Consider the following 25,306-nt stretch of genomic DNA (forward strand, 5'->3'; position numbering starts at 1 on the left):
CAACTGGCTTTGCCACCCAAGACAGTTTAGGCTGGGGATGCCTTTCCTGATCCTGCTGTCCCTACTCATCCTGGTGCTCATGAACATGCTCCCAAGCACCTGCTGAGATGTTCTGGATGTGCATGGGAATTTCCAACCTAACTAACATAGATTCATAGAATCATAGAATAGTTAGGGTTGGAAAGGACCTTAAGATCATCCAGTTCCAACCCCCCTCCCATGGGCAGGGACACCTCACACTAAACCATGGCACCCAAGGCTCTGTCCAACCTGCCCTTCAACACTGCCAGGGATGGAGCATTCACAACTTCCCTGGGCAACCCATTCCAGTGACTCAGGACCCTTACAGTGTATCAGGACCCTCCTTATATCCAATCTAAACTTCCCCTGTTTAAGTTTGAACGCATCATCCCTTGTCCTGTCACTACAGTCCCTAATGAAGAGTCCCTCCCCAGCATCCTTATAAGCCCCCTTCAGATACTGGAAGGCTGCTTTGAGGTCTCCACATCTGCAAACATCACGACACTCCTCTTTGTACCATCAGCAATCCTGGTGGGAACCTTGGCTGTTCATCCCACCGTGCCTCAGTTCCCCATTCATGCTCCAGGAACACTGTTCCCAGGGTCACGGGGGAAACCTTTGAGGACTTTCCCTCCATCCCCTGATGCCCTGGTGCTTTCCTTTCACCTGACTCCCTCCCATCTCTCCCCCACTGAGCTGATGAAAGGGTCTCCTGGTCCCCCCGTCACCCTCCAATTCCCCATCACAGTGAGCCCCTGTCCTGCAGAAGTAGGAATTAAAGTGACTGGTGATGCTTTCAGGCTCATCTAACGACTTCCAGAACCTTAATTTAATTTAATTACCATCCCCTTCTTATCTTTATCATCCCGCCTGTGTTTATAAACAAAACACTGACTCCCTGCCCCACGGGCTGCAACCTGAGCGCGGTACCTCCCATCTGCACAACTCATTACATTCCTCGCTCAGCCCATCTGCCAGATGTCCGCAAGGAAGCCCGTGCAAGCCGGGACTGGAAAGCCAGCACAGAAAAGGCACTGAGTTAACCGCTTGCCTTTCATCCGACAGCCCAGATTTTCCCGGAACGCCTTCTTTGCTCCGTGCCCCGAGTGAGGTATTTGGGTTGGGGTTGCTCAGCCCATTCCTTTGCTCTCCCATCGGGGGGTGATGGTTCCTGCTGCTGCCAGCTTGGCCTTGGCCTCTCAGTTGGAATGCTTCTGCCAAGCAGACAGCCTGACTGATGGATTTTAGGGGGAAATGGGATGCTGTGAGTAACCAGAGTGGTGTCAGCAAAGTGCTGCATGAAAATGTTCAGCAGGGAAGGTGCAGTGAGCCATACCAGGCAGAACTGGGCTCCTGGGGATGCCCTGCTCCTGCCAGGGAGCAAGATGCCATGGCTGGAGCTCACAGGGTGGCTCTTCAATGCCAAAAGGAGCCCAGAAATGGAGGAAAAGTCACTCCCTGCGCAAAACCACTGCTCCCATGGATGTCAGCGGTCCCCGCACTTGGTTTGGAGCATTTTCTTCCTGCAGTGTTGACGTGGGGTGAACCATGGTTCAGTTGACTCTGTCCCTACACCATAGACTTTGAGGCCCTCTTTTGGAGTCTGTGCCTGTTGCTCCTAAAGGATGCCCATCCTTTGAATACCTGCCTCTTCCCCTCTAGGTAATCCTGATTCACTCAGCCACAGCTAAAGAGAGAGCTGGCAATCTTCCAGTAGAGCTGTTGTTTGGTTTCTCTCATGACACTGGTTTTTAGTCCTTCAAGAGCCCAGATGCTTGCCAGTCTGGACAAACATCACCGAGATAACCCCGCTGTTATAAAAGGTGAGGGGAGCTCCTGCTTACCAAAGAGATTCTCGTAAACACCAGAACAAGGGACTTGGCTCAATGCAGGCATAAAAACAAACTCTGGCTCTGACTTCAAAAGCCTCAGAGTTTAAAAAGCAGTTATGATGCAACCTCCTTTGTGCGCGAGCAGGGATGGTAGTGCCGGTTTCTGCAGGAGGGTGGGATGTGCTGCCTGCTCCAGGGGGATATTTGCAGGAGGCTTTGCAAGCCCAGTGTGGTTCAGTGGTGGCAGGCCCATGGAAAAGGGCATCCCACTCATGATGTTCGGATCCTGGCTCCTCTGGTGGGAATGAAGCTGATGGGAATGGAGGTATAGGGAGGAAAGAAAACATCTTACTCTGCTTTCTCTCTGTACTGCAACACCTGCGTTGCTCCTTGGGCTTTCCTCTGCCCACCCTCTGGCTAAGGGCAGTGTGGCAGATGCACAGAGAATCTCTGCTGAGACATGGTATGGCTGGGATGAGTGATCGGCTTAGAGCCATGTGCTGGGAAGAGGTCTCAACCAGCCCTTTTCCCATCATTTGGGCTCTTGACAAATTAGCATCCACAGCGCAGGCTGCTTGGGCAGCTGCACTTTGTATCTGCTCCCCCAGAATGCTTTAAATTGTCCCATCTTACAGAGAAAGCAACAGGAACTTTGGACTGCTTTGTTTTCCTGATCTCACAGCACATCCCAGACCCCAGAACCTCCTAATTCATTTCCATGATGCCAGATCCAGGACAGTCACACACCCCAGGGACCAGGGATTGCCAGCAGCACAATGCTAGCCAGCCAGTATCCAAAACATCTCTCCTGGAGACGTTTTCTTATGCCCTGCAATTTAGCACCTTGGTAAATGTCCTGGTATAGCCCACCTCAGAAGCAGAACACCTATTCTGGAAAGGTGCATCCATGAGGTCTAGTGCGTTTGGTTGGATAAGATCTAGGTGAAGTCTGACACAAGGTCGTATCTTGTATTAGACCGATGGATAAATCAGGCAGAACTCTGAAGCTGTGTGTGCAGCTCCTCTCTGCAGCTCAGGTTGCTGAAGATTTAGGGGAAGATTGGTTCAAGTCCCCGTAGACAAATCCTTTTCCAAGTGTCCTATATCCTTGTACAGACATCAACATCTCTATGAGAAGGGCAGATGAAACCACTAGCTCATGGGAGAGAGCTCTTGCTCCCTTGCAGCGCCCAGACAGCAGTCATGCCTGCTGGGAACAGACATGAGGGACCATGAACTTCTTAGAAGAGACAACACACAACCATCTTCGTGTCAGACACGATGTCCCCAGGCATTAACTGGGGTAAATGAAATCAGAAAACCCTCTAATGTGGCCACACCATTGTCCTTTGCGCAAGAGTGGGGAGCTGGGGCAGAGCGCTTGCAGTGATTTGTTCCCCTTGCACTGGTCGCTGGCAGGAAGAACACAGGTTTTTCCTATTATAACTTAGTCATGGGACTAATAAAGCCTCTTTAATCTTTGTTTGTCGCTTGTATGCACACACGCACACAAAGCTCAGAGCTAAAGTGCAGAGGGAGTCAGCACCTGGCAAAGTCATTATTGGCCACTTTAATTTCTTTCTAACCTGAAGTTGAGGATTGAAAACTGCAAACCTCTGCCAAGAGGAGAACTTTGCCCACGTGGGAGGAAAGGCTGCGATGGAGGTGTGTGGAATGGAGAGGGAAACTGAGGCAGAAGAGGGTGCAAAGTGCTCTGTACAAAAGCGGGATGGTCTGGTGGGCTGCACTGGGAGCTCTCGGCATGCCAAGGTGCGTCCTGAGGCATGTCATGGGGCAGAGATGTAGGTGGGGAGGAGGGAATACCATATCCCCATGTGCTGCTTCCTCTTGCAGGGGATGGAAATACATGTATCAGTGAAACCAAATTCCCAGATACACACTGCAGCAGCTCCTGGAGATGTCTAACATGGACCTTCCCAAGTGTGCCTGAGCTGGACCCAGAACTGCTGGGGTATTACTTAAAACCTGCATCCAGACTAATTAGTTTAATGGAAAGTGGAGCTGCTTAGAACCCCCTCTGCCCTCACCCAGACGCAGGGTCCCCGCTTCTTTATTTCAGACATCCCATCAATAAGGCTGTAGCAATAAAATCTTATCAATCCATAAAACACACCCTCCTTAGTGCCTGTTCCCAGGGCAAAGCTGTGATAAGGGGCTCAAATACAGGAAGCAGCACAGAGAGCTCAACAGCAAAGGCACTTTAGGGAGGTCCTACATAACCAACAGGCTGTGCATTCAACAAGGAGCAGGGAGGAATGCACCCATCCTTATGTTGGTATTGCACATGTGAGGCATGATGGAGAAGGAGAAGGTTTCTTCTGCTGCTGTGCCAAGCACGGTGTCCCATGGGTGATACACTTGGGTCAGCACCCCTGTTTGAGCCTTTGATCCCACCAGGATTCGGTTCAGGGACACCAGGGTGAATGCAGTCAGCAGTGCTAGCAGCAACCAAGCATGGGACTGAGGGAGGTTACCTGAGGGAATCCCATGCGGCAGAGTCCACTAAAACATTTTCTTTTCCATTTTTTTTCAGGTTTATTGTGGAATAACGCATAAAGCTCAGTAAATATTACTCAGACATTTGTGGAGTCAGGGCTGGTGCGCTCACATCTGATGGCAGCTTCCTCGTGTCCTTTCTCGGAGCTTGGAAAGATCAACCCATCCGAAAGGAAAATACTTCAGTGACATGTTTACTCTTTTCACAGCTTGTTTTCTCACCTGGATGGGAAAGCCTGAGGCTGTCAGGGTTTCAATCCAGCCAGCCTGCTGCGGGCTGGCAGCTGGAGGCACCTGCCACAGCATGCAGGAGTCCCTCATCTCATCTCCTAAATGCTCTCTACGGAAGTCCCATGGCAGTCAATGTGGGAGATGGTGTGTCCCAGGCTCCTTTTAAATACTTCATATGATCCCAATGTTCATTCCAGCCCAAAGTTGTGTCTCTTGGTATCCACACGTTTGATCTTATCCTGCTTTTGACTACTGGTTTGGGAAACCCAATCCCATCTCAGCCCTGATGTTAAGGGATACCATGATCCATCAGCTCAAACTTTTCAATACATAATGCCAAAATAAATAGCATTCAATAAACAAAGAGAGCTTCCCCACCCTGCCTGCATAAGCAACGTTTCCAGTCCCTGAATCACTTCTGGGTTCTTTTCCTGGACACTCCCAATGTGCCATCCCTAATCCTTGGCAAGGGGACACTGCTCTCCCTGCTCTCACCCCGAAGCCACAAGCAAATAAAACCTCCATCCACCACATCCCAGGATGGCGGTTGCCTCCATGGCTGCTGCATTACACCAGGGCTATAGTCAGTTACTACAGTACTTTGCAAGCCAAATCTGGGGACTCTGTGAGTCTGGAGCACCTCTGATGTGCTACAAAAACATTATTAGAGGTTGCTCCACTAAACCCCATGATTCTGTATGGCTTTCATGTGCTTTGTTTCCCAAGACAAAGAGTTTGCCCCATCCCTTTTTGTTCCTAGACTCCCCATGTGGTTGTACTAAAAGAGGCAGTTTTGGCTTGCACCAAGCTGAATGATCTGGCTTATTTTGTAATAGTCATTTACAAACGTTTTCAGAAGGGTCTTAGTTTTTCAGCAAACAGGTAAAACTGGGGAGGATCCAGAACCAACGCCACTGGAGAGGCGGCTGCATGACCACAGTTCCCCAGGGCAGCTTCATCTCCCAGCCCATAGCCAGCATCATTTGCCCTCCCATCAGGTGAGCCCTGATGGTTTTCCATCATTAATGTTTATCAATCAATCTAAGCAGTAGACTCCACTCCAGCTCCATTTGTCCCATGGCCAAATGCCAAGTCAAACCACACAACCAAGGCTGTTGCATTGACAACATCATCTTTATCAACCCCAGTCCAAGCCTTGTCGAAATGAAGAAGTTAGCAGAGATCTATTTTCATCATTTTCTGGGATTGGCATCAGTTAAACCCCCTTCTTTAATTAACTACACATTGCTTTGTATTAAAAGCCATCTCAGTATTCCAGCTGTGATGGATGCCAAGCTGGCAGCCTCTGCATAACCCGAGGGGCCTTGTTGCCCTTTCCAAAATACAGGCTTCTTTCTAGACCTCCTCCCAGCCTGGATATAGGAGCAGGCTTTGGGTCTGGGAGACCAAAACACCCATGCTGCCCTTCACATCATAGTGCTATATCACTATGCTAAGGTGATGGGCACTGGTAAGCACTGGTGGGAGCTCCTCCAGGCATGGTCCCTGTGGAGCAGGACCCAGAGGCATGTGATAGCATAGACAGGGTCTCACTGGGATTTTCCCAACTCTTTTCCTTTGGAAGTGGAGTGAGGATTTGAACTCAGCCTTTCCCAAGTGCCGCTATGGAGCATTAATCCAACAGGGTGTCTCCGTTTCCATGACCCTATTTCCACCCTCAGCTTTACACTCCACTCTAGCCCCATGAGCTGTTCCAGATGTTTTGGAAACCCCCTCACAGTTTGGTTAAAGCTAAAGCTAATTTCTCCCAGCAGCCAGATACAAAGGAGGAGGAGGAGAAGCAGAGGATATGAAGAGCAGAGCCATAGTTGAATAAGCTCTCCCCAGGCTACGATCCACATTAAGTACAAAACAGGATTGATGAAGTGCTGATGCAGGTCAGAGCTACCCCTGATCACTCTTGGAGATGGAGGCTGAAACCCTGCAGCCCCTCTCTGTTCCCATCCGTGGGAGCTTTACCCCTGACTGTGGCAAATGGGCATCTCCCTCTGTGCCTGCTCCCTAGCCCTAAGGGGCTGGAATCCTGCCATCAGCAATGGCAGGAGCAGGAAAGAGGGATATATCACATTCTGGAGTTACAGCTCTGTCCTCAGGTCTTGAGCACGCCTTGGCTTCTCCTGAGCTGCTACTGAGATGCAGATGTGGCTTCAACCCCACTTCCCAGAGCAGGAAAATTGCAGTCAAGGTGTGGATAGGTCTCGGTTCAGCCTTTGGCGGATTAAACCCTTTGCAAGGCACGTGGCATACACCCACACCATGCTCTTGCTGCCAGTTTATTTCCCTTCCTCCTGCTGAAATCTTGCACTAACAAATGCTTCATTTATAAAGCATCCCTTCACCTCCCTGCTGAAATTCTCACACCCTGCCCAGCTCTATTCATAACTATATAGAAGCAAATTATGTGTAAATCCAGCACCAGAAATAGAGAGGGACTCAATCAGTAGCCTGGATCCAGCCTCCACCCAAGTCAGGAGTCACTGGAAGCTGGACCTGTCTCCAGACTTTGTGGCTAGAGCCCATCTGCAAACTCTAAAAGCCAGAATGAAAACAAAGATGAAACCAAATAACATGGCATCTCCTCGCCTTGACCACAGGCTCCCCGGGGCAGGGACTGTCTTTGTGTTTGTCTCAAGAAGAACAATTTTACTGCCTGCAGAAGAAGAGCTGGAGCGGGGTCAGGGAGTCTCACTGAGGGAAGGGGCAGAGAGGAGCAGATCTCCCAAGGGGGAGCTGGGTTCTTTGCTCCTCCAGCTCCAGAGGAGCAGGCAGCAAGACAGTCAGAACGAACATGGCTGTAGGGAAGGATACACTTCCCCTTCTTCATTCCTCAGCACCACCGTGTGCACCAGAATCTCCAACAAATATGGTACCATCGGGTACCACCTCCTTGGCTTCCCCTGGTGCAGTCCCAGGCTCCAAGATATGACAGCAAGGCAGCTGCTCCTGGTGCCACCCTGTACAACGGCCTGGGAAGAGGATGGAGGGAAGCCAGACAAAGGAGACAGGCATTTGCTTCAAAGCACCTCCCAGCCCCTAAGCAGGGCAGAAGACTGATGCCTCTTGTAGGGAGTTTGGTCCTTTCCAGCTGAAACAGGACATCAGCCCTGGGACACGAGGAATTGCAATTTAGCAGCTTGAACTTGTGTCTCTTGGTTTGAGCTATCCTGGTCACACCAGGAAAGGAATGCAGTCGGTTCCTTAAATGGGAGGAAGGTTTTTGTCATCGTCGTCATTTTTCTAGTTTCAGTCTTTGTCAGCAGCCCTTCCTCTTCCTCCCTGCTCTCTGAAATAGCCGCATCCTCCTCCCCAGCTGCATCTCGCATGTTGCTGCAACACCCGGCACTTCTTCTCAGCCACCAGCCCTGTGTAGCAAAGGTCAGAGCCCACATGAAAAGGACCAAGACTCCAGGCTCAGGGGTTTGTTGACTTGGTGGTCCGTGGCACACGTGTACGGGGTCTTGCAGGAACTGATTCCCTTTGGATGTGTGTCAGGCCCTGCCAGGCTGAAAATGCACTTCCCACCACTCACCTCGCATGTGTCATCCCACCTTCTCCCAGAGGCTGGGATGGGGAGTGGACCCTACATCCCCTCTGCAAACATCACGGTCCCTTAATGCCACTGATGCAGCAGGGCAGATGACAGCCTGGTGCTGGAGGGTTTGTGACAGTGATGGCCTCTTTATTTTTCTCCTCTTTTGAACCTTTTCATCCTCCTTTGGTGCTTTTTGACATCTGAACCCAAACTGGACCTTCTCTAGGACCCAGCCTGTAGGACAATTGATGGGGATATCAAACACAGACACGGGAAGGTTTGTACGATAACAGCACCTCAACAGGACTCCTTATGTTAATAAATGTCAATTACAAATGGTGGAAAAGCAGGGCAAATCCTGATGTCCCCAAAGCAGAGCTGTCCTCATGAAATCTGCTATCCCAGCGCATGGGATACACCCATGTCTGGCTGCTCTATGAACCTCAGAGCATCCCCAAAACCTTGCAGGTCGCTTCCCTCCAATGACAGGCTTCCTTCTCCTCTGTGTCTTCTCCAAACCTACCTGCAGGCACGAGGCTGCCGCTCCAACCCACGTCTTGGTCCCTGGGGGAGGTATCCAGGCTTTGATACGCGGAGCGTGGCCCGCCTGTGCCATGCTCAGGCAAGCTGCCATGAGTTCTCCCTGGCCAAGGAGCTGGAATGAAGCTTGCAGGGAAGAGCATCATAAAGAGATGGTCTTGCTGTTACTTGTGTTCACAGCCCGGTGCTTGAGCAGAGCATCCTGCCAAGCTGCAGCCCCTCTAGTGATGTGTCTCCCCCTCCTCTTGTGTTTTGGGGCAGTAAATCATCAATGTAGAATAAGAGCTGCTCAAAGCCTGGCCCTTGGAGTCTAACCTCACCTGGGAAGCCCCTGGGAAACACTTCTGAATTGGCAAGAGTTTGCAGTGAGGCGATGGGGGATTGAGGGGGATTCAGCAATGCTGATGACGCTCCCCAAGGAACCAAGGATTCAATGTGAATGAGCAGGCAGAGTTCACATGTATCCCCCCCCTCCTCCTGAGGATCTGTCATTGCTTCAGCTCTGAGCCAGAGACCACCATGGAAGGACACGCAGTACACCCACACTGACTCTGAGGAGCACAGCGAGGCCCAGCGCCAGCTCTCCTCCTTCCCCATTAATCACCAGGAAGAGGGAGACAGATGTCTCCCCAGGGAGTTTGGAAGGTATCACCAAGGAGCAGGATAAATCAGGTCCCTGCATATACAACGGGGCAATTATTTACGGATGATCAAATATTTGCTCTATGAACCCCAGGCAGTAAACAACTGCCCGTGCCAGGTCGCGTGTTTACTTTCTGCCTGCCTGCACCTCGCAGTGCTGAGCAGGACTGATGGGTGAGCCATGCCCCAAACCCACCACTCCTTTCCAGCTGGTGAGGGCAACGGGACCTGCTTTGACGCAGCTTTACCACCTTCTCCATGGGGACTTGAGTAAGAAATGATGAAGTCCTGGTTCGCAAAGACCGGCTGGTTAATGATGCGGCAGGTATGGATACCCACTGGCTGGGATGTGCTGGCTGCAGCAACGTTTGTGTTGCAGCACGTGTAACTGCCCTGAGCCAAGGAAGTAGGGGTAGGTACAACCCGAGCTCAACTGCTCTCTCTGCCTAATGCCTTTCACCTCTGCCTCAGTTTATGGCTGGAGCCTGGCCATCCCCATGACATGAGTAGAGTCAAGGTGGCGGCAAGCAACGCCTTGTGGGGATGCCCATATAAGAGCAAATTCAAGCTCCAGATCATAAACTAAACCCTCCTCTTTCATTTACTCATCTGACCCGGCGGTGCTGGAGCTGATAATGCTGGTTTCCTTTTAAGCAGAGTCTAGTCTTAAATAAAATAAACCAGGCATGCTTTGTGTTTCCACTGCCCTGCCTTTCATCCCTGCTCCTCAAAGCCATGCAAAGGGAAGTCCTGAATGGCAAGCAGAAGCGCAGGGACAACAGAACCTCCTTGCTTGGCCTCAGTTGCACTTGTGCCAGTTCATGGGACAAATGAGACAGGGGTGGGATGGGATCACCTTCCCCTTTTATCTGCATGGGGAAAGGGTGTAGTGAGAGGCAGAGATTTTGCTTGCAGTGATTCACATTCATGGCACTGGCCAGGACCACACCAGGCTCCTTTCCCCACTTACTGGACAGCAAGAATAAAACCAGCTTTCATATCCAAATGGCTGCTGAGGGAGAGGACATGCCCTCCCTTTCCCCAGCACCGGGAGGATGATGGGACCTGCTAACAAGCAGTCAGAAGATGGATGATATGACAGATTCTGGCCCAGAAGCTGCCAGCATCAAGGCCATCCCCAGCACCTTGTTAGTGGAGCTGACGCTCCAGTGAGGGGCAGGAAGCTCAGTCAACACCAGGCACTGTGTGCCGGGGTGTTAGCATCAACCTGTTTCTCTTGCCACCTTACAGGGTGTGATGTTTTCTTTCTCTGCTCTCTGACAAGCTGCCTGGGGATGCTTAGGCTGAGCGGCTGCAAGGGACTCCTTCCGCCAGGCATGTTGTGAGAGACAGAAGTCTCCTCAAAGCGGGCTTGAGAGGTGCAGGCTGCAGAGCTGATCCCCATCCCACAGCAGAGCAGGTGTTGCATCAGGCTTTTCTAGAGTTAGACCTATGTGTGAGGTTTTGTATGCTTATCATTCATCGTAGAGATTTGCCTGGAGTCTCCAGCCCTCTTCCGGCCAGTACCAGTAAAGCACAGCAAGGGAAGACTGCAGAAGTAGGTACCAAAGCCTGTTGCACCGAGTTTTGCGCACTCAAAAGAGTTATAGCCATAAACAGTATTTCCCTCTCCAGCATTAAGCCTGGAGGAGCACTCACACCATCCAGCCCTGGCATACAGCAAGATGACTGATCTCTGGATGTTGGCTGTAGACAACAGCACTGGAGAGAGCTCCCAGTCGGGAGCAGGGAGCTAATGCAGAGCTGTAGGTCTGGGGGAAAGGGAATCAGGGTGAGCTGGCAAAGCAACGTGCCAAAACCCTTCCCAGAGTAACACATTCCCGAGGCGGCGTGACTGGAGCAGAGAGCTGACTCCCGATTGCACAGGGGAGCTTTAGGAATTCCCTGGAGAAACTGGAATGGCTGTGGAGGAGGTATAAATACTGCCAAGCGGCAGATAAGCAAGTCTGGAGAAGCCTCACACAGAGGTGTGTGATGGGGAAAGCACAGCCCCTCGTTTGGTCCGGTGGGGAAGGCTCTGGGAGACCCACATGGTTTGGCGTAACCAAAGAGAAGGAGCTGAGCCTGCCTGGAGCACACAGACAATGCCCAGAGGCTCTGCTTGCACCCGGGCTATTGTTTCATTATATCTTTGTTTCTGCAAAGCTATTGTCCTCAAACAAAGAGCATGGAAGGTTAGGAAAGACATTGAATCACTCTGGCTCCAGAGGTGGAGGAAAAGACCTGCATCCTTGGGCTGGAGAAGGGAGTCATGGTGCTCTCCCCAGACAAGTAATGGGTGGTAGCCGGATGGTGATGCTCAAAGCAAGAAAAAGCAAGGGACTTTGCTACGGCATCATTTGCAGTCTCGTTGTGCTGTATCCCTCCCTGTGTCCACATCCACCCTGCTACGGCCATTAGGCACTAAAGCAGCTTTGCGAGCCCATGGGCCACACAGGAGCACTGGGCTGGCTTGTTTGCATTGGTGTATATAAGGAATGTGGGTTGATTTGTGATCACAGGCCTCCGGTAGGTATATATTGCTGAGGTCAAGTGGATGCTATGTATGTGTGTGAGTACACATGTGGGTGAATATTAACTGGGGACAGGGCTGTGCAATAATGCCTGAGGACACATATAGCAATATAAGGCAGGCATGGGCACAGCCAGGTCTGTGTGCTGATGTTCCTAGCTGGCAGAACAAGGCAGATATGGGACAGATATTTTACCAACCACTCACATCAGGTCTCGACTGAGTTAATGATGGGATGGACACCTCTTTCCTACACGAGCTCACAGTAGAACCTCAGTAGGTGTCGGATACCGGAGCATCACTTGGTGGGTGAACTGCAGAGGAGAGGACCGATGTACGGTGTGTACTGCTGAGCACTGCGTCCAGGTCCTCAAAATCCAGGCTGTGTGTTTGGAGACCTCTAGAGACCAATGGAAACAATCACAGGTCTAGAAACGCACCAGGCGTAGCGCAGGGAGCCTTGCAGGAAAATTCCCACGGGAAGCAGAGGGCTCAGCTCCTCACTGGGTGTTTCTGCCGCTTTGTTTGTGGGACAAACAGCAGCACATGCTTGAGGAAAGGTGCAAATGCGGATGGTTGTACGAGCAAATGGCTGGCAAATGCATAAGCAGGTCTGCTAATGCCTCCCCTGCGGTTAACCAAACCATTCTCCTTTGCTACGCTAGACTCCCTCCACCTCAGCCTGTATCTGTCTTTTCTCTGTGCCAGTGTTCCATCCATCACCAAAGACAGGGAAAAGTTATGACATTGAGAACTAATGCTGCCTCCAGCACCTGAGATTTATACATATTTAGAGACCTTCCTCCTTGCTAAACAGGCAGATGCTATGATAGCTTCTGAGCAGCAGCACAAAGGCAGATAAAAGTACACTTGTAAAACCAGTTGGTATTTGGGCACCGTGTAGTGGTGGAACAACTGTGCTTGCATTTTCCCAAGCAACCTTTCTTGTTCTCACCAAGATGCCAACAGGAAGCAAAGCCTTGAATTTTGGGAAGTGCTGGGTATCTCAGATGTTGCTCTCCCCACAACTGGAGCAATCGAAACTCCCCTTCCTTCCCTGAGAGTTTTCCCATCTCTCCAAACCTGCCTTCACTATTGTTGTTCTCCCATAGGGCAGCCCCATGGCTCCCAGTGCCACTTGGCCTGATGCAGCGTTTTGCAGCAGGGAAGCAAATTCCATGCCTGTTGCTGGAACCAGTGGAAACTGGAAGGAGACTCGGTGTGCCTGGGACATCACCCTGCCAGGTCAGACTATGTGCACAGATTCGTGACAAGCATAAAGTCATAAAGAAATCATAAAGAGCTACAGCAGCTTCTCTAGAGGTCGTGACTCACGCTGGTTCCTGCACTACGTGGGTGAGATGCAGCCTCTGGGCAAAGAAAAGAGATGGCATTTGTCCCACCATGGCTTGACGTCCTCTGTTAGCCCACTGCACCATGACCTGGCCTGTGGTGCCCAAGCCTTCCCCAGTGCCCTGATTTCATTAGCATAGTTATGATAAACCTGGCACAGTTATTTAGCTTGCAGCTCACTCCTCTCCTATGTGCAGGACTGCAATGCAGTCTGGTTTTGTCCAGCATCCCACAAACGGTCTCTTCTCCTTACAGTCCCTTCTCCCTGCAGTCTTTTGCCTGACTGAGAGGAGAAACAATCAGGGAGGGATGATTTAAGGGTGAAAACACAGCCGGGCACATTGGAGAGGCCAATGTCCAGCATCCTATGGCAGCCCAAGGAGGGATGCGTGGGTGGGATGGCCCTGGCCCCACCACCTCAACACCTCTGCTGCTGGCTCACGGCTCCTTTGCACGTCCCAATGCTGCCATCTGTAGCACAGAGCTCTGCTCCCCTGCTCCCTGGCACAGAGCAAGGGAACCACGGCAGAGCTCAGCTTCACAAGCTCCAGTTCTGTAGGAGTCCAAATGGGCAAATCCCAGCTGGGACTTGGCTTTTTCAGCCCCGAGAGAGCCTGTTGGCTTCTATGTTCCCTGGATTGCATTTCTAAGCATCTGCCAAGGGCACCAGAGCCTGGGATAGCAGCTCCCATTCTGCTTATCTGCTGGAAATAGAGTAAACACATTAAGTAACATCAGCACTGCTGCCCATACAGCGAGGAAGTTTTAACCATGAAAGCCATGAAGTCCTGTAGGACCAGCCGGGAAGCGTTGCAGCCTCCTGTGCATGCAGGGATGGGGCCAGCATCTGGTTTTAATGCATTTACCCTTTGAAGAGGAGGGGGGTGCACCCATCCCTCCCTTCCCTGGCTCGCTTCACCCAGCTGTACATGCTGACTGTCAGCCTGAAAATCCCCATCACTGACATTCATTTCATCGCTGCTCATTTCTTGGTGCTTTTCCATGACAGGAAATATCAGACAAAGGCTCCCAAATCCCTGTATTGTCCCCAGCGGGGAAGGGAAGCGCAGAGCTGGGGCATGCTGAGCTCAGTATAGCAGCATCCTGAGTCGCACCAACACCAGGGTGCTGTGAGGCGGAAAAGCAGCTCTGACAGAGCTGGCATCAGCTTGTTTCAGACCAGGCTGTGACCCACAGGGAGTGAATAGAAAGAGAACAGGGAGAAAAGGAACCTCTGATGGTCAGGGTGAAGCTGAGCCCCTTTGGAGCCACCTCCCCTCTCTCTGGACCTTGCAGTGGATGGGACTCCCAGTATCTCTTGAGCTTTGGGAGCCGCCATCCATCCTTCCTTCCTTCATGCATTACACACAGACCACAGTGTGAATGCCTGTCTGCCCATCTTTGCTGCATGCCAGCTCCATCACTCACAGCTCAGGATTGCCTGGTCACCGCTGCCTTTGTGCAGGCAGCAGCAGAGCTGGATTAGCCCTGCACGCATGAGCAGGCTGACCCCGCTGGGCAGGCACCAGGATTTACTGCTCCCCATGTCCCAGCCCATTCTGAAAGCAAGACCTCAGCTCCTGTTGATGCTAATCCCCACACATGTGGGCTCCAGGCTGGTGGCCTCTATATAGACCCCTCCAGCCATGCACCCAAGGTGGGTCTGCAGGACAAGGGCAGGCAAGAGGATGGCATTGAGGGTAAGTGCTGGGGACAAGATCTGGCACAGCCTGGTCTGTCTGAGGGCATGGGGTCAAAGAGCAGGTAAAGGAAAGTGGCAGAGATAAGAGCAAGAAAGACACAAATCCCAAAAGACGTGGGGATGCTACTTGTGGTGCTGCCCTATTTCAGTCTGGTCCAGGCTATTGCAAAACTGTGACCTTCATGGCTCTCAATAAAGGTCAATAGGACAGATGTTAGTCTTGATTATGCTAGGGCTGGTCTGGGGCAACGCTTCAGCACTTCTGGCCAGGAGGGTTTGAGCCGAGACTGAAATACAGCCAATGCTTTGCCATCCGTCCCTGTTGGGACAGCCAGCAGCAAAGAGGGAACTGCCGTTTGCTGTGCTCATGGTGTACGTTTTGCTGGGCTTGTTGCAATGATGACAAGCCAAGAATTAAGGCAAGGTGAACCTGGCTGTTGCCACCAGCACTGGTTTAAAAAAGGAACATCAGCTCCATCAGCTCTCTGTGTTTCACAGGGGTGAACACCGGTGTGGTCAGAGCCTTTAAACAACCATGTGCAGGTTCCCAGAGCTGCCCTCCGAGAGCAGACAGACACAAGGGCATGAGGTTAGCCATGGTCATGTCTCAGCTCCTGCCTAAAAACGTGCATATCCCAAAAATGCATTGGAAAATGAGGCATCATGGCAGATAAAGAAACAGGAAGGGAAAGGCTGTGGAGGTGCCAAGGCTAGAAAGGTCTTTCCAGTGCAAGCAATAAGTCTGGGAGAGAGGGATGATCAGAAATGCAGGATCATTAGAATGCTAAAAAAAATCAGGGTGAGACGACCAAGCACTTCTTATTAAAATGAGTTATTTAACAAAACTATGTATTATTAAAAAAAAAATAACATTTTCCAGGTCATTTTGTGCCAGTTTAAACTTGGCGATGGGGAGTAGGTGGAATGGGGGATCAGGCAGGAGCTTATAGGAAAAGCCCCCCCTGCAATGCTAGATGAGGACAGGCTGGATGCCATGTTACACCCATTCCTTGTCTTTCACACCCTGCTTCGAAGCATCTCAAAGTTTTCTGCTTCAGATCTTGTATTGCCCAGGCGGGCAGAGAAGCAGTGTCTTTGTGTCCTGCTGGCGATGAAGGCATCCAGGTTCTTCTTCAATTTTTGCTCCCTGATCCCACCCAGCTCTTCACAAAAGACCTCAGGGACAGCAAACCCCACTTCATGCCCTGGATGTTGGGGCAGCTTCATTTCTTATCAATACAGAGCCCCTGAGATTGTATTGAAGTGAGAAAAAGGCAGGGGCAGAGAATACCTGAATGGGAATGGGGAAGAAAGGAGAAAACGACGACAGGATGAGAAAGATGGAGAAGTATAAGGAAAAAATGGGGCTGTGCACCTCTCCCACCTTACCATGCTTCACCATCATCTCCTTGTCGGCAGTTCGAGGCCCTGTACCCAGAGGGGATGTGTCCCGGCTGGAGCATCGTGGTCAAGGGTGAGACCAGTTCCAGCACAAGCATGTAAGGACACTGCTTGCAGCAATCCCAGCTCACAAGAGGCAGCAGCATCACTCCAGCTCCTCTTTCTCTCCCTGTCTCAGGTTTGAAATCAATTTGCTCTGTGATCCTGGAGACCAAATTGCTCTCCACTTCAATCCTCGCTTCTCCAGCTCCAGGATCGTCTGCAACTCCTTCCTTGCCAACCACTGGGGGAAGGAAGAGGTTAATAACACCTTCCCCTTCAAAGCAAAGGAGTCATTCCAGGTAACCCCCTGTCACCCCATAGATGTCCTCAGTGGTGGGAAAGGAGTAACCCAGCTGGTACTGGGGTCCTCCTCATGGATCTAGCCCTTCTTTTCCTGCAGCACTATACAAAGTAGCATCCCCTTTCTGGCTCTGTCTCCAGTTAGTATTTCTGTTGTACCCTGATTTGCTGCTGATTTACACCCAGCTCTGGCACAGAAACACAGAGCTGTAGCAGTAATTCTTGGATGCTCCATTTGTTTTCCATTTAGGCTTTGCTTTATCACCAGTTTCTGTTATCATGAAGCAAAGAACACAGTTATTCTCTCTCTCTTTTCCCAAAACGGGGGTGAGCAGTGTGTGTCTGAGACTGGCAGGGTTCTACTGGGTTGCAGACACACGCACCCATATCCAGGCTCTCACAGACATGATGGCAGCAAGGTCCAGTGAGGACATGTGGCCACAGGGTGGACCTAACACAGTCTCTCTTTCAGGTTGAAATCTACTCTGACCAGGACTATTTCCACATTTTCATTGATGAAAACAAAATCTTGCAGTACAAGCATCGGCAGAAGCGGCTTTCATCCATCACCAAGCTGCAGATTCTCAACGATATTGCCATTTCTTCAGTGGAAATCACCAAACGAGGCTTTTACTAGAGACTGGAGTTGGGACAGCCTCGCAGACCATTCCTCCTTCAGCTCTTGATCTAGCCAAGGGACCATTTCCTCCAACAAACACCATCATTAGCCAGGGAGATAGCTACATGTGTGTTCTTATAGTGGAAGCAATGGTCATTCCTATTGCATGTCACTAAGACAGCACCAAGCCACGTCACTAACTGTAGTCCAGATCATCAAAGACCTTCTGCCTTCATGCTTTAGGGTACATGATGGGCTCTGTAGGTCTTTGCTGTTGGACAGCCTGACAGATCCCCACAGCACACAGTCATCTGCCTTGAGTAGTAGGCTGGACACCTGGAATGCTACCCTAGAAGTTGTGAGTTAGCTCTAGTCCTCGGCTTGCTATATGGTGAAGGAAGTAATGGGTGCAGATGTTAGGAATGGAAAAGCCCATTCATTTGTTTCCAGGAGCTGGGTAAAAATGCTACCAATATTTGCCAATAAAACAAAACGTGGAAATCCCTGCCGAGACATCCCTCACTGGGCAGATCACTCAGGTTATTCATTCCCTGCAAAGCCCCAGGCACCTGGCATGAGCAAAGGCTGATGACTGGGCAGGACACAAGCTGAGAGCTGCTTGGTTTTGGCACTGGGAAAACACTGCCTTTTTGCTTTATGGGCTAGCATAACACGAATGTCCCTTGTAGGGAGATCAGGGTGTTAAGATCCAACTTGCAAGGTATTTCCAGAGGTTACTTTCACCAGTTGAGGGATGTTTGCTCAGCCCGAGTCCTGTTGACTCCAGGCTTCTTAAGTGGACCCTGAGAAAAAGGTAAAAGCTTAAACAGACCCAATGAAAAGGGTCAGAAAATGGTAAAAGCTTAAATAGGCACATAAAAGCACCCGGTCCCTTCCTCATACACCAAAAAATGCAGCTGGACTCCAAACAAAAGTATATCAGGATCTAGAAATTGCGATAAGTTTGGAATGAACAAAAGTGCCATTATCCCTATGGATAGCCTCTGGCTTTTCTTGCTCTGCCTTCTTGTTTTCTTTTCTCCTCCTTCATAGTTGTCTTTCAAAACAATCTGCCTGTCCCTTGCGCCCTCTTCTCTTTTCCACCCTCTTCCTTGGAGCTCAACCCATCCCTGACTCTTTGGCTTGGCCACAGGCTTAAAGATGTTATTTTGACTTCATTTTAATTACACTCATCACAAGAAGCATAATGTCACAGTGTTAAAATGTGACCAAGAACTCACTCCAAAAATGCAATTACAGTTGCCCCCAGATCACTCCTTTGCTCCTCCGACATAAGACAGACCACATTGCTGATGCAAAAGGCAAAGATGATCCTGCCTTGCCAGTCCTTTCCATCAAGGAGAAATCACTTGGTAAGAAGTCAGCCCTGATCAATCCTTGCCTTTGGGTGAGATCCCTGGAAGTCACAGCATTGTTCAGCCTTTTCTCAATGCTCAAATTGGCCATTCCCAACACTTTCCTCTATTTATAGTTTCAAGGACTTATGAGGAAGAGGTGACTGCGTAGCCAACCACAACACATGATGCCACAGAGCTGATATTTATGGGTCTGCTAAAAGTTTAGAATGTTTTTCCAGACTATAAAGAACCCTAACTGGAAACCATCCTGTCCTCGTGGCAAAGGGTGCAACAGGAAACCAAATGGTCCCAAATGGTACCTCCTGCTTTCAAACGGGACAAAAACCACTATTTGGAGATGGCCACAGTCTTGGTTGCAAGTCAGGAAGGTTGGAGATGGTGAGACTTCCTCTGGTCTGGAATAAATCCATCAGAACAGGGACGAGAGGGTTGGCTCAGATTCTGGTTGTTGTGAGGTAACGCAGGGATTCACTCTTACGGCCATCCCTTCAGTAAAACAGGCACAAACAGACCAAGCAGGCCCACTGGGATCTCCGTGTCATACATCTGATAATGCTGAACTGCATTTGAGAGAAAACGTTCTTTTTGTTCTTCAGGGGTTGACGGGTCAGTTCTCATGGAAGAAAAGCGATTAAATCATTTATAAGGGAGATACTTTGTACTTATATGGCTGCAAACTCCATCTGTAGCCACTGCTGCAGAAACTCAGTACGATTTCATTGTCCTCCAGAAGCAGACACAAAAAAATGAGGCAGAGGCAGAGATTATGTGCTGATTCCCCCAAGCTTCTGTCAGCAGCTGATCTCACTCCATAATCATCTGCACCAAGAGAGCAGAATCTCTCCCGACACATCCACAGCACTGCTGTTAGCTTCAGGATTTCATCTGCTGCCTCCTCCAGCCAAAACACTCCCAAGGGTGAAGGGGTCATCAGAGCAAGAGAGGTCTAGGGAGCTACAGAGCATCTGTGGGAGGAAAACTCCAGGGCTGGCTGTTTATGTATAGCTCCTCGGTGCAGTTTTATGCAGAATGAGAGATGCTCTCCAAGACTGCGATCCTCATCTGCCCCTTAAGGGGAAACTCCAGAGGAGAATGAAACCCTGCAATTATGACGGTCAATTACACTCTCAGGAAGGGGGTTGGCACATTAGGCTTGCACAGAGGCTGGTATTGAGGCGATCAAAGGGAACAAGTAAATCCTTCTTCTAAGTTTTAACCAGTCTTCCCATTTATGACCCTGGGTTTGTAACTGGGGAGGGAACTGATGGAGACAAGCTCCTGCCCAAGGGTGAGTTTTGAAGAGTGAGAGACCTTTTGAAGGGGAAGGAGCAGAGGCAGCCAGGGGTGCAGCTCCAGCATTTACTGCCCAGCCTAAAGTCTAAGCTTGGTATTTTTTGCTGTGACCAAGCACAGGACAAGAACCAGGCTGAAACACTTCCAGAGAGAGCAATTCCCACAGGATGGGACCATCCTAGGCAGGATCTGCTTATAAAGCAGCAGCTGCTGCCATTAAACCTTACACAGACCAGAGAGGAGCACCTGAAAGAGATGCCCCTCAGGAGGCAAAGCTGACAGAGGTGGTGACCTCCCATCTCTTCCCCTTTCCTACCGATTTTCCCCATTTGGGCTGGATCTGCAGAGCTCAATGAAACACTATCTTGTCCCTAGATCAAGGAGTGGAAAAATCATGTTTGTAATCCATGATGCAAAGACTCCAAGGCGCCCTCTGGCAGTGTCAGTGCTGCAGATGTCCTGAGGAGCCTCTGCTGATGCATGAGCAGAGAGTTCTCCTTGGTACCACTGACACTGTGGGCAGTCATCGCATACCCCAACAGCGAGCACCAGCAGTCCCCTCACAGGCTGGTAGGCAAAGAGCTCCCACGTCAGTGACAATCACATCAGCAGGGCAGCAACCTGGAGACATCGGACTGAGTGACACTGCCCCTGCCGGCCTTAGCAAGAGACAGTTGAATATCAGACACCGGGTCTGGCATTGAGATAGGGAGGACGGTGGGAAAAAGTACAAGGATTTGTTGCCAGTGGGGAAGACTTCTAGGAAAGCACAAAAAAAGGGGGGAAATGTGCAGGTTGCCTCTGACTCATACTCACTTTCTTTCATCAGACTTCAGTGCTGGAGTTGTAGCTACTTACATCTAGCTAGAGGGCAGAACGAAAAGCAGGGAGAAGGCAGCTATTAACCATTTAACTAACAATTCCCTTTCTCCTCCCGTTTCAATGATGGATAATAGCTGAGCTGCAGCAGAGATCTTCACCTCCCCACTGATCCTAAGCGACTGTGCTGTGGTACAGCTCAGTGATCATGGACCAATGACTGGCATCTCTGATTTCCCACATCCCCTACGGCTCCTGCTTTCCCAACACCTTGCCCCAGAAATAGCTGTTGAAAGTGCAGACCTTATCAGCAATGACTTTCTTCTTTGCATGTCTGAGCCCTTATGCAAGAGGCTGCTTATTCAAGAGCATGGGCTGTCAAACTCTGTAAATGCTCAGGAGCCACAGGTGTTCACTGGCAGGACTGAGGAACACGAAGGCAAATGTTCAGCCTTTCTCTGAAGGGTATGACAGAGAGAAATTAACACCACACAAGAAGAAAGGAGGAGTAAGCTTCAGTTCTGACTGGGAAGAGGCAGTTCTGAGGCACCAGGCAGCCCCAGATTGCAATAGAAAGGAGTCTCTGCTGGCAAGCAGAGAGATGCTTCTTTTATTGCGTTTAAAGAGAGCTTTATAAAGCCATTTTATCTCACAGCATCTCCACCCAGAGCCAGCTCAGACACAAAAGTACCCCTCCCATTCCTGATCTTACATGCATGGTAGCAGGTACCAGCTGCAGACGTTAAATGCAGGCTGGAGAAGGATTATTTTATGAAAGAAAGGATCTGCTCTAGAGGCTGAAGAATTGGAAGCTGATGGTATCACTTTGGCAGCTGTGTTATTGTGTATCACCCGAGGAAAAGGTGACAGAAACTAGCCTGATGCCCAAGTTTACCAGCCCTCCAGTTCCAGTCTGTTCAAGACCCTCTTACCAAAGCTAGATGCAATCTACCATGAAGTTCCTTCAAGCTATATAAATACAGCTAGCCAAATCTCTGGCTTTACCAGAGCACAAGACACAGCCTACAGAGATCAGGATGCTTTTGCTGCACCATCACACCACTGTAAGCTGTCTGGGTCTTATAAAGCACTTTGAAACCATACGGGTCCAAGTAAACTATAAAGAGAAGAAATTACCTTAACACCCTTGTGCAAGGGAGGAAACCAGGACACATGCAGGAAAGCAGCAGAGCAGAAAAAGGAGGGAAGGGATGCTCTTGGCTCTAGCCTGGTGCTCTCATCATACAGCTCCTGGCCTGGCCATATAACCATAGATAGGTTTGGGTGGGACTTCCCATGATCTATCAGATGTTGCCCCAAGCTTTAATGAGCTAACAGGCTGCAGCACAGCCCAGGTCACACAGACCAGCCAACCCCTTGTCTTAAATGAGGCAGCAGAGCTGCTGGGCAGCTCAGCCCCAAGGGATTTTCCATCTATCCATAGGTAACATTGCTGTGGTCTTAGCTACTAAACAGCATTTTCCTAGCTTGTTTCATGTTCCAGCCCAGACAACAACCAAAGAGTCACCAGCATCCCTCCTTAATACTCAAGCTGTCCAAAGAAAGGCTTAGTAACATTTGTGTTAATTATTGCACAAAAAACTTGCTGGTTTCAAACATCAGGAGTAAAACTGGGATTCAGCTGGTTTACCTTCTAACCTCCGCCTTTGTGCTGAACTCCATGTACTGTCAGCTTTCATTTCCTATAGCTGCTCTGTGCTGTGAGCACACGCTGGAAACAAAGACAGACGTGGTCAGTGGAGAGGGCAGTGATTGTACTTCCAGTAAATTGCCCAAGTCTTTCCAGATGAATCACTGCACAGAGAGGTGAGGCGTTATTACTAGAGAGAAAAAGTTTGCTACTGATCCTGACAGAGCTTAGCAGCCTCTCAAGGCCTCTGCCTGCCTGATGCTCTACAGCTCCATTGGTGGAGATTCCTTCTAAAAGGGTGCCCAAAATAAATAGCAGCTCACAGTTTGTTTTTCTTACCTGTCAAAACGTTAGAGTAGGCTGCTGGAAAGCATTCAGGCTCAGCATCACTTCTCCCCCTGACTCCCAGCTGATTCCTTATTGAATCCACAGAGCAGAAATTCCAAGGATTTCCTGGTTAGGAGTATAAAACATAAGAAAGCTTATTAAAAAACACATAACACTTGACCACCAAGCCCTTGTTGCAAATGTGCTCATGTTCGAATTCCTATTACAACCTGATCCCAGACGCATCTGCATTGTGACAGCTACCCACAAAGCATCAGCTAGGGTTAGAGTAAATAATCTTGCTCAGAGAGACAGACTCCTTCCTATTGTATTCTCTTCAGTCTTTATCTCCTCCCTGACAGAGGCAGACAGGAGCCCTGAGAGTGCTTTTTCTCAGAGCCTTTCCTTCCTGCCTCCTTGTGCTTCCCCTCTGCAAGCCTCTGCAGCTGGGAGAAGACAAACAGTGGCAAATTTAAAGCCCTTGTCAGAGACTTCCCCCAGATGGCAATCAGCTGATGCAACTAGGAAGCTTTCTCGTCTAGAAAGCCCTTTATTAGCCTGTTGCACCTGGGTAGAGAGCACCAGGGAAGCAATACTGGTATGCAAACCTGGCAGCATGTAGCTAGGATAGAGGACCGACTGCCTTAGCAGCCCCTTGTTTTATCTGCCTCTCTTCTCACTAACATCAGTGGCAAACTGCTTAGACCACTAGAGTTATAACAGGATGAAAAGGAGCCCCACAGACCTGGCCAAACCACCAGATTTCCTCAATTACCAAATCTACTTGATTTGGGCTTTGCTTTCAGTCTGGTTCTTATTTATTCCGAGGGTTGATGGTGCCTGTATTAATCCAGAAGGTGAGCCTGCCGCATAAAAGATAGACACAGAGGAAATCCCACCATTGCTTCAACTGATCCTGGATCACAGCTCACAGGAGAGAAGGGCTATTAGACAGCCACTTTGTGTGTCAGCTGCCACCCCTGCTAAGTCCTGGTTTCTTTAAACTTCTTGACTTGGTGCTCAGCATCGCTCCAAAATCTTGCCTCTAAATTCATGCAGTGTATTAGGGACCCACAGAACTGATTTCTCCTTTGAAAACCCACTTTATTATGCAATGCATCTCCATTTAGTCACTCTCCTTTTAACCAAACAGGGTCCAGTTCACTTGGCATGGTCCTGGTTTTAAGCAGGGACCCTGCAGAAGCACATTCAGAACTGTGCTCCCCACCCTGCTTCTTGCCTGCACTGCTGCACAAACCAAAAGCAAAGGTATCTGAAAGACGTATTTCAATCACACTGATGCCAAAATGGTGTTTCACTGTCCTTGAGCACGTGAACATCATATCAGACACATTCTTCTGTACAAAATCATCTTTTTGTTTCAGCCACATTTCCGGAGCGCTCAGTCTAAGAGGTTTCCAATAAAAAGGAGAGAAAATCAGGAATTTGGCACGTATCTGTTTATGAAAACAGGCACCAGTGAATATTCTCAGGCATTAAAATGCACACATTCTCCATTTAAAATTCTCCAAAGGACACTTGAAACAGTTTAAACGCTTCACTCTTTGATTGAGGGGGAAGAATAGTGGCGGAAGAAAGATTTCCACCCTCATAAAAGTAATTACAAACAACAAACATCAATTCCCAGACGTTTTTTGTTTGTTATTTTATTGTCAAAGCATCTGAAGTGCACTTGGCATCTTCTGTGTATTGTCTTTGGCTGTGCGCAGCGTTGTCCTCTTATCTCCTCCTGGATTCACAGCTCCATCGATGCACTAACATCAGCGAATGCCACGCCAGAACTATGATGAGGACCTGGACTGTGGTGCCAGAAATAGCTTGTGTGCACCCAGAAACGGCAGTATCAGAGCGGCTATGGCATGGGAACAGAGCAGCCACCAGCAGAGGGAGCGGCAAAGCTGGCTCAGAGGTCCCTCAAACCGATGGCACCCCGGGATATGGGGATTTTGTTGCTAAAAAGGATGGACACCTTTTTAGTCCAATAAAAGTCAGCAAATGGTGATGCTGCTCCTCTTTCCTCACGGCAAGACCCAGAGAGACAGATTTCAGTATTACTCCTCTTTATACTAAGCATTAGAAATGCTCATATAGACCCTCAAGGGTTGCAGTGGCCACTGGGTCCCTAGGAGGGGAAAGAGCCTACACAGCAGAGGGGCAGATGCAGAGATTCGGGGAGCCTCCCTTACCCCATGGTCCTCCCATCTCCATGTCAGCAATCAGGAGTGGGAGAGCCAGAAGGGGTAAGTGACAATGAAGGTGGGGATTATCCAGGGCAGTCCAACCAGCACCTACCTGATGGGCAAGCAGGGGGTGGGGGAAAGCAGCTATGTCCTCAAAACAGGCCTTTAAGTTAAGCTATGGCAGCTGAGACACATCAGGCATGTCAGGATAGGCAGAGGAAGAAAGCTAAGAACACAAAGCGCCCTTCAGTTGGGTGCCAGCCACCACACAGGGTCAAAGATGCAGCTCCACTGGAGGCTGTGCACCAGCAGGGAGTCTGAGTACTGTCCCCTTGTACTCATGTGGGGAA

The 25,306-nt window shown here is 49.8% G+C and overlaps 1 protein-coding gene and 1 long non-coding RNA gene across 2 annotated transcripts; one reads left to right on the forward strand and one right to left on the reverse strand.

The window, feature by feature from the left end:
* The first annotated feature begins 10,422 nt into the window (after positions 1–10,422).
* On the forward strand, positions 10,423–17,356 carry GRIFIN (galectin-related inter-fiber protein). The gene is made up of 4 exons (XM_057416759.1): positions 10,423–10,505; positions 16,262–16,423; positions 16,504–16,666; positions 17,140–17,356. The coding sequence occupies exons 1-4, from the start codon at positions 10,423–10,425 to the stop codon at positions 17,302–17,304; spliced, it is 573 nt and encodes a 190-aa protein (XP_057272742.1). The 3' UTR covers positions 17,305–17,356.
* A 3,699-nt stretch (positions 17,357–21,055) lies between these two features.
* LOC130603320 (uncharacterized) lies at positions 21,056–23,180 on the reverse strand. The gene is made up of 4 exons (XR_008973126.1): positions 22,986–23,180; positions 22,768–22,909; positions 22,429–22,509; positions 21,056–21,235 (listed from the first exon to the last, which is right to left on the reverse strand). It is a non-coding gene; the product is annotated as an uncharacterized LOC130603320 (long non-coding RNA).
* Between the last annotated feature and the right edge of the window lie 2,126 nt (positions 23,181–25,306).

The sequence above is a fragment of the Pezoporus wallicus genome, unplaced genomic scaffold, assembly GCF_028554395.1.
Source record: "Pezoporus wallicus isolate ANWC-B61680 ecotype Strahan unplaced genomic scaffold, APGP_CSIRO_Pwel_v1 scaffold_7392, whole genome shotgun sequence".
In the NCBI taxonomy this organism is placed as follows: Eukaryota; Metazoa; Chordata; class Aves; order Psittaciformes; family Psittacidae; genus Pezoporus; species Pezoporus wallicus.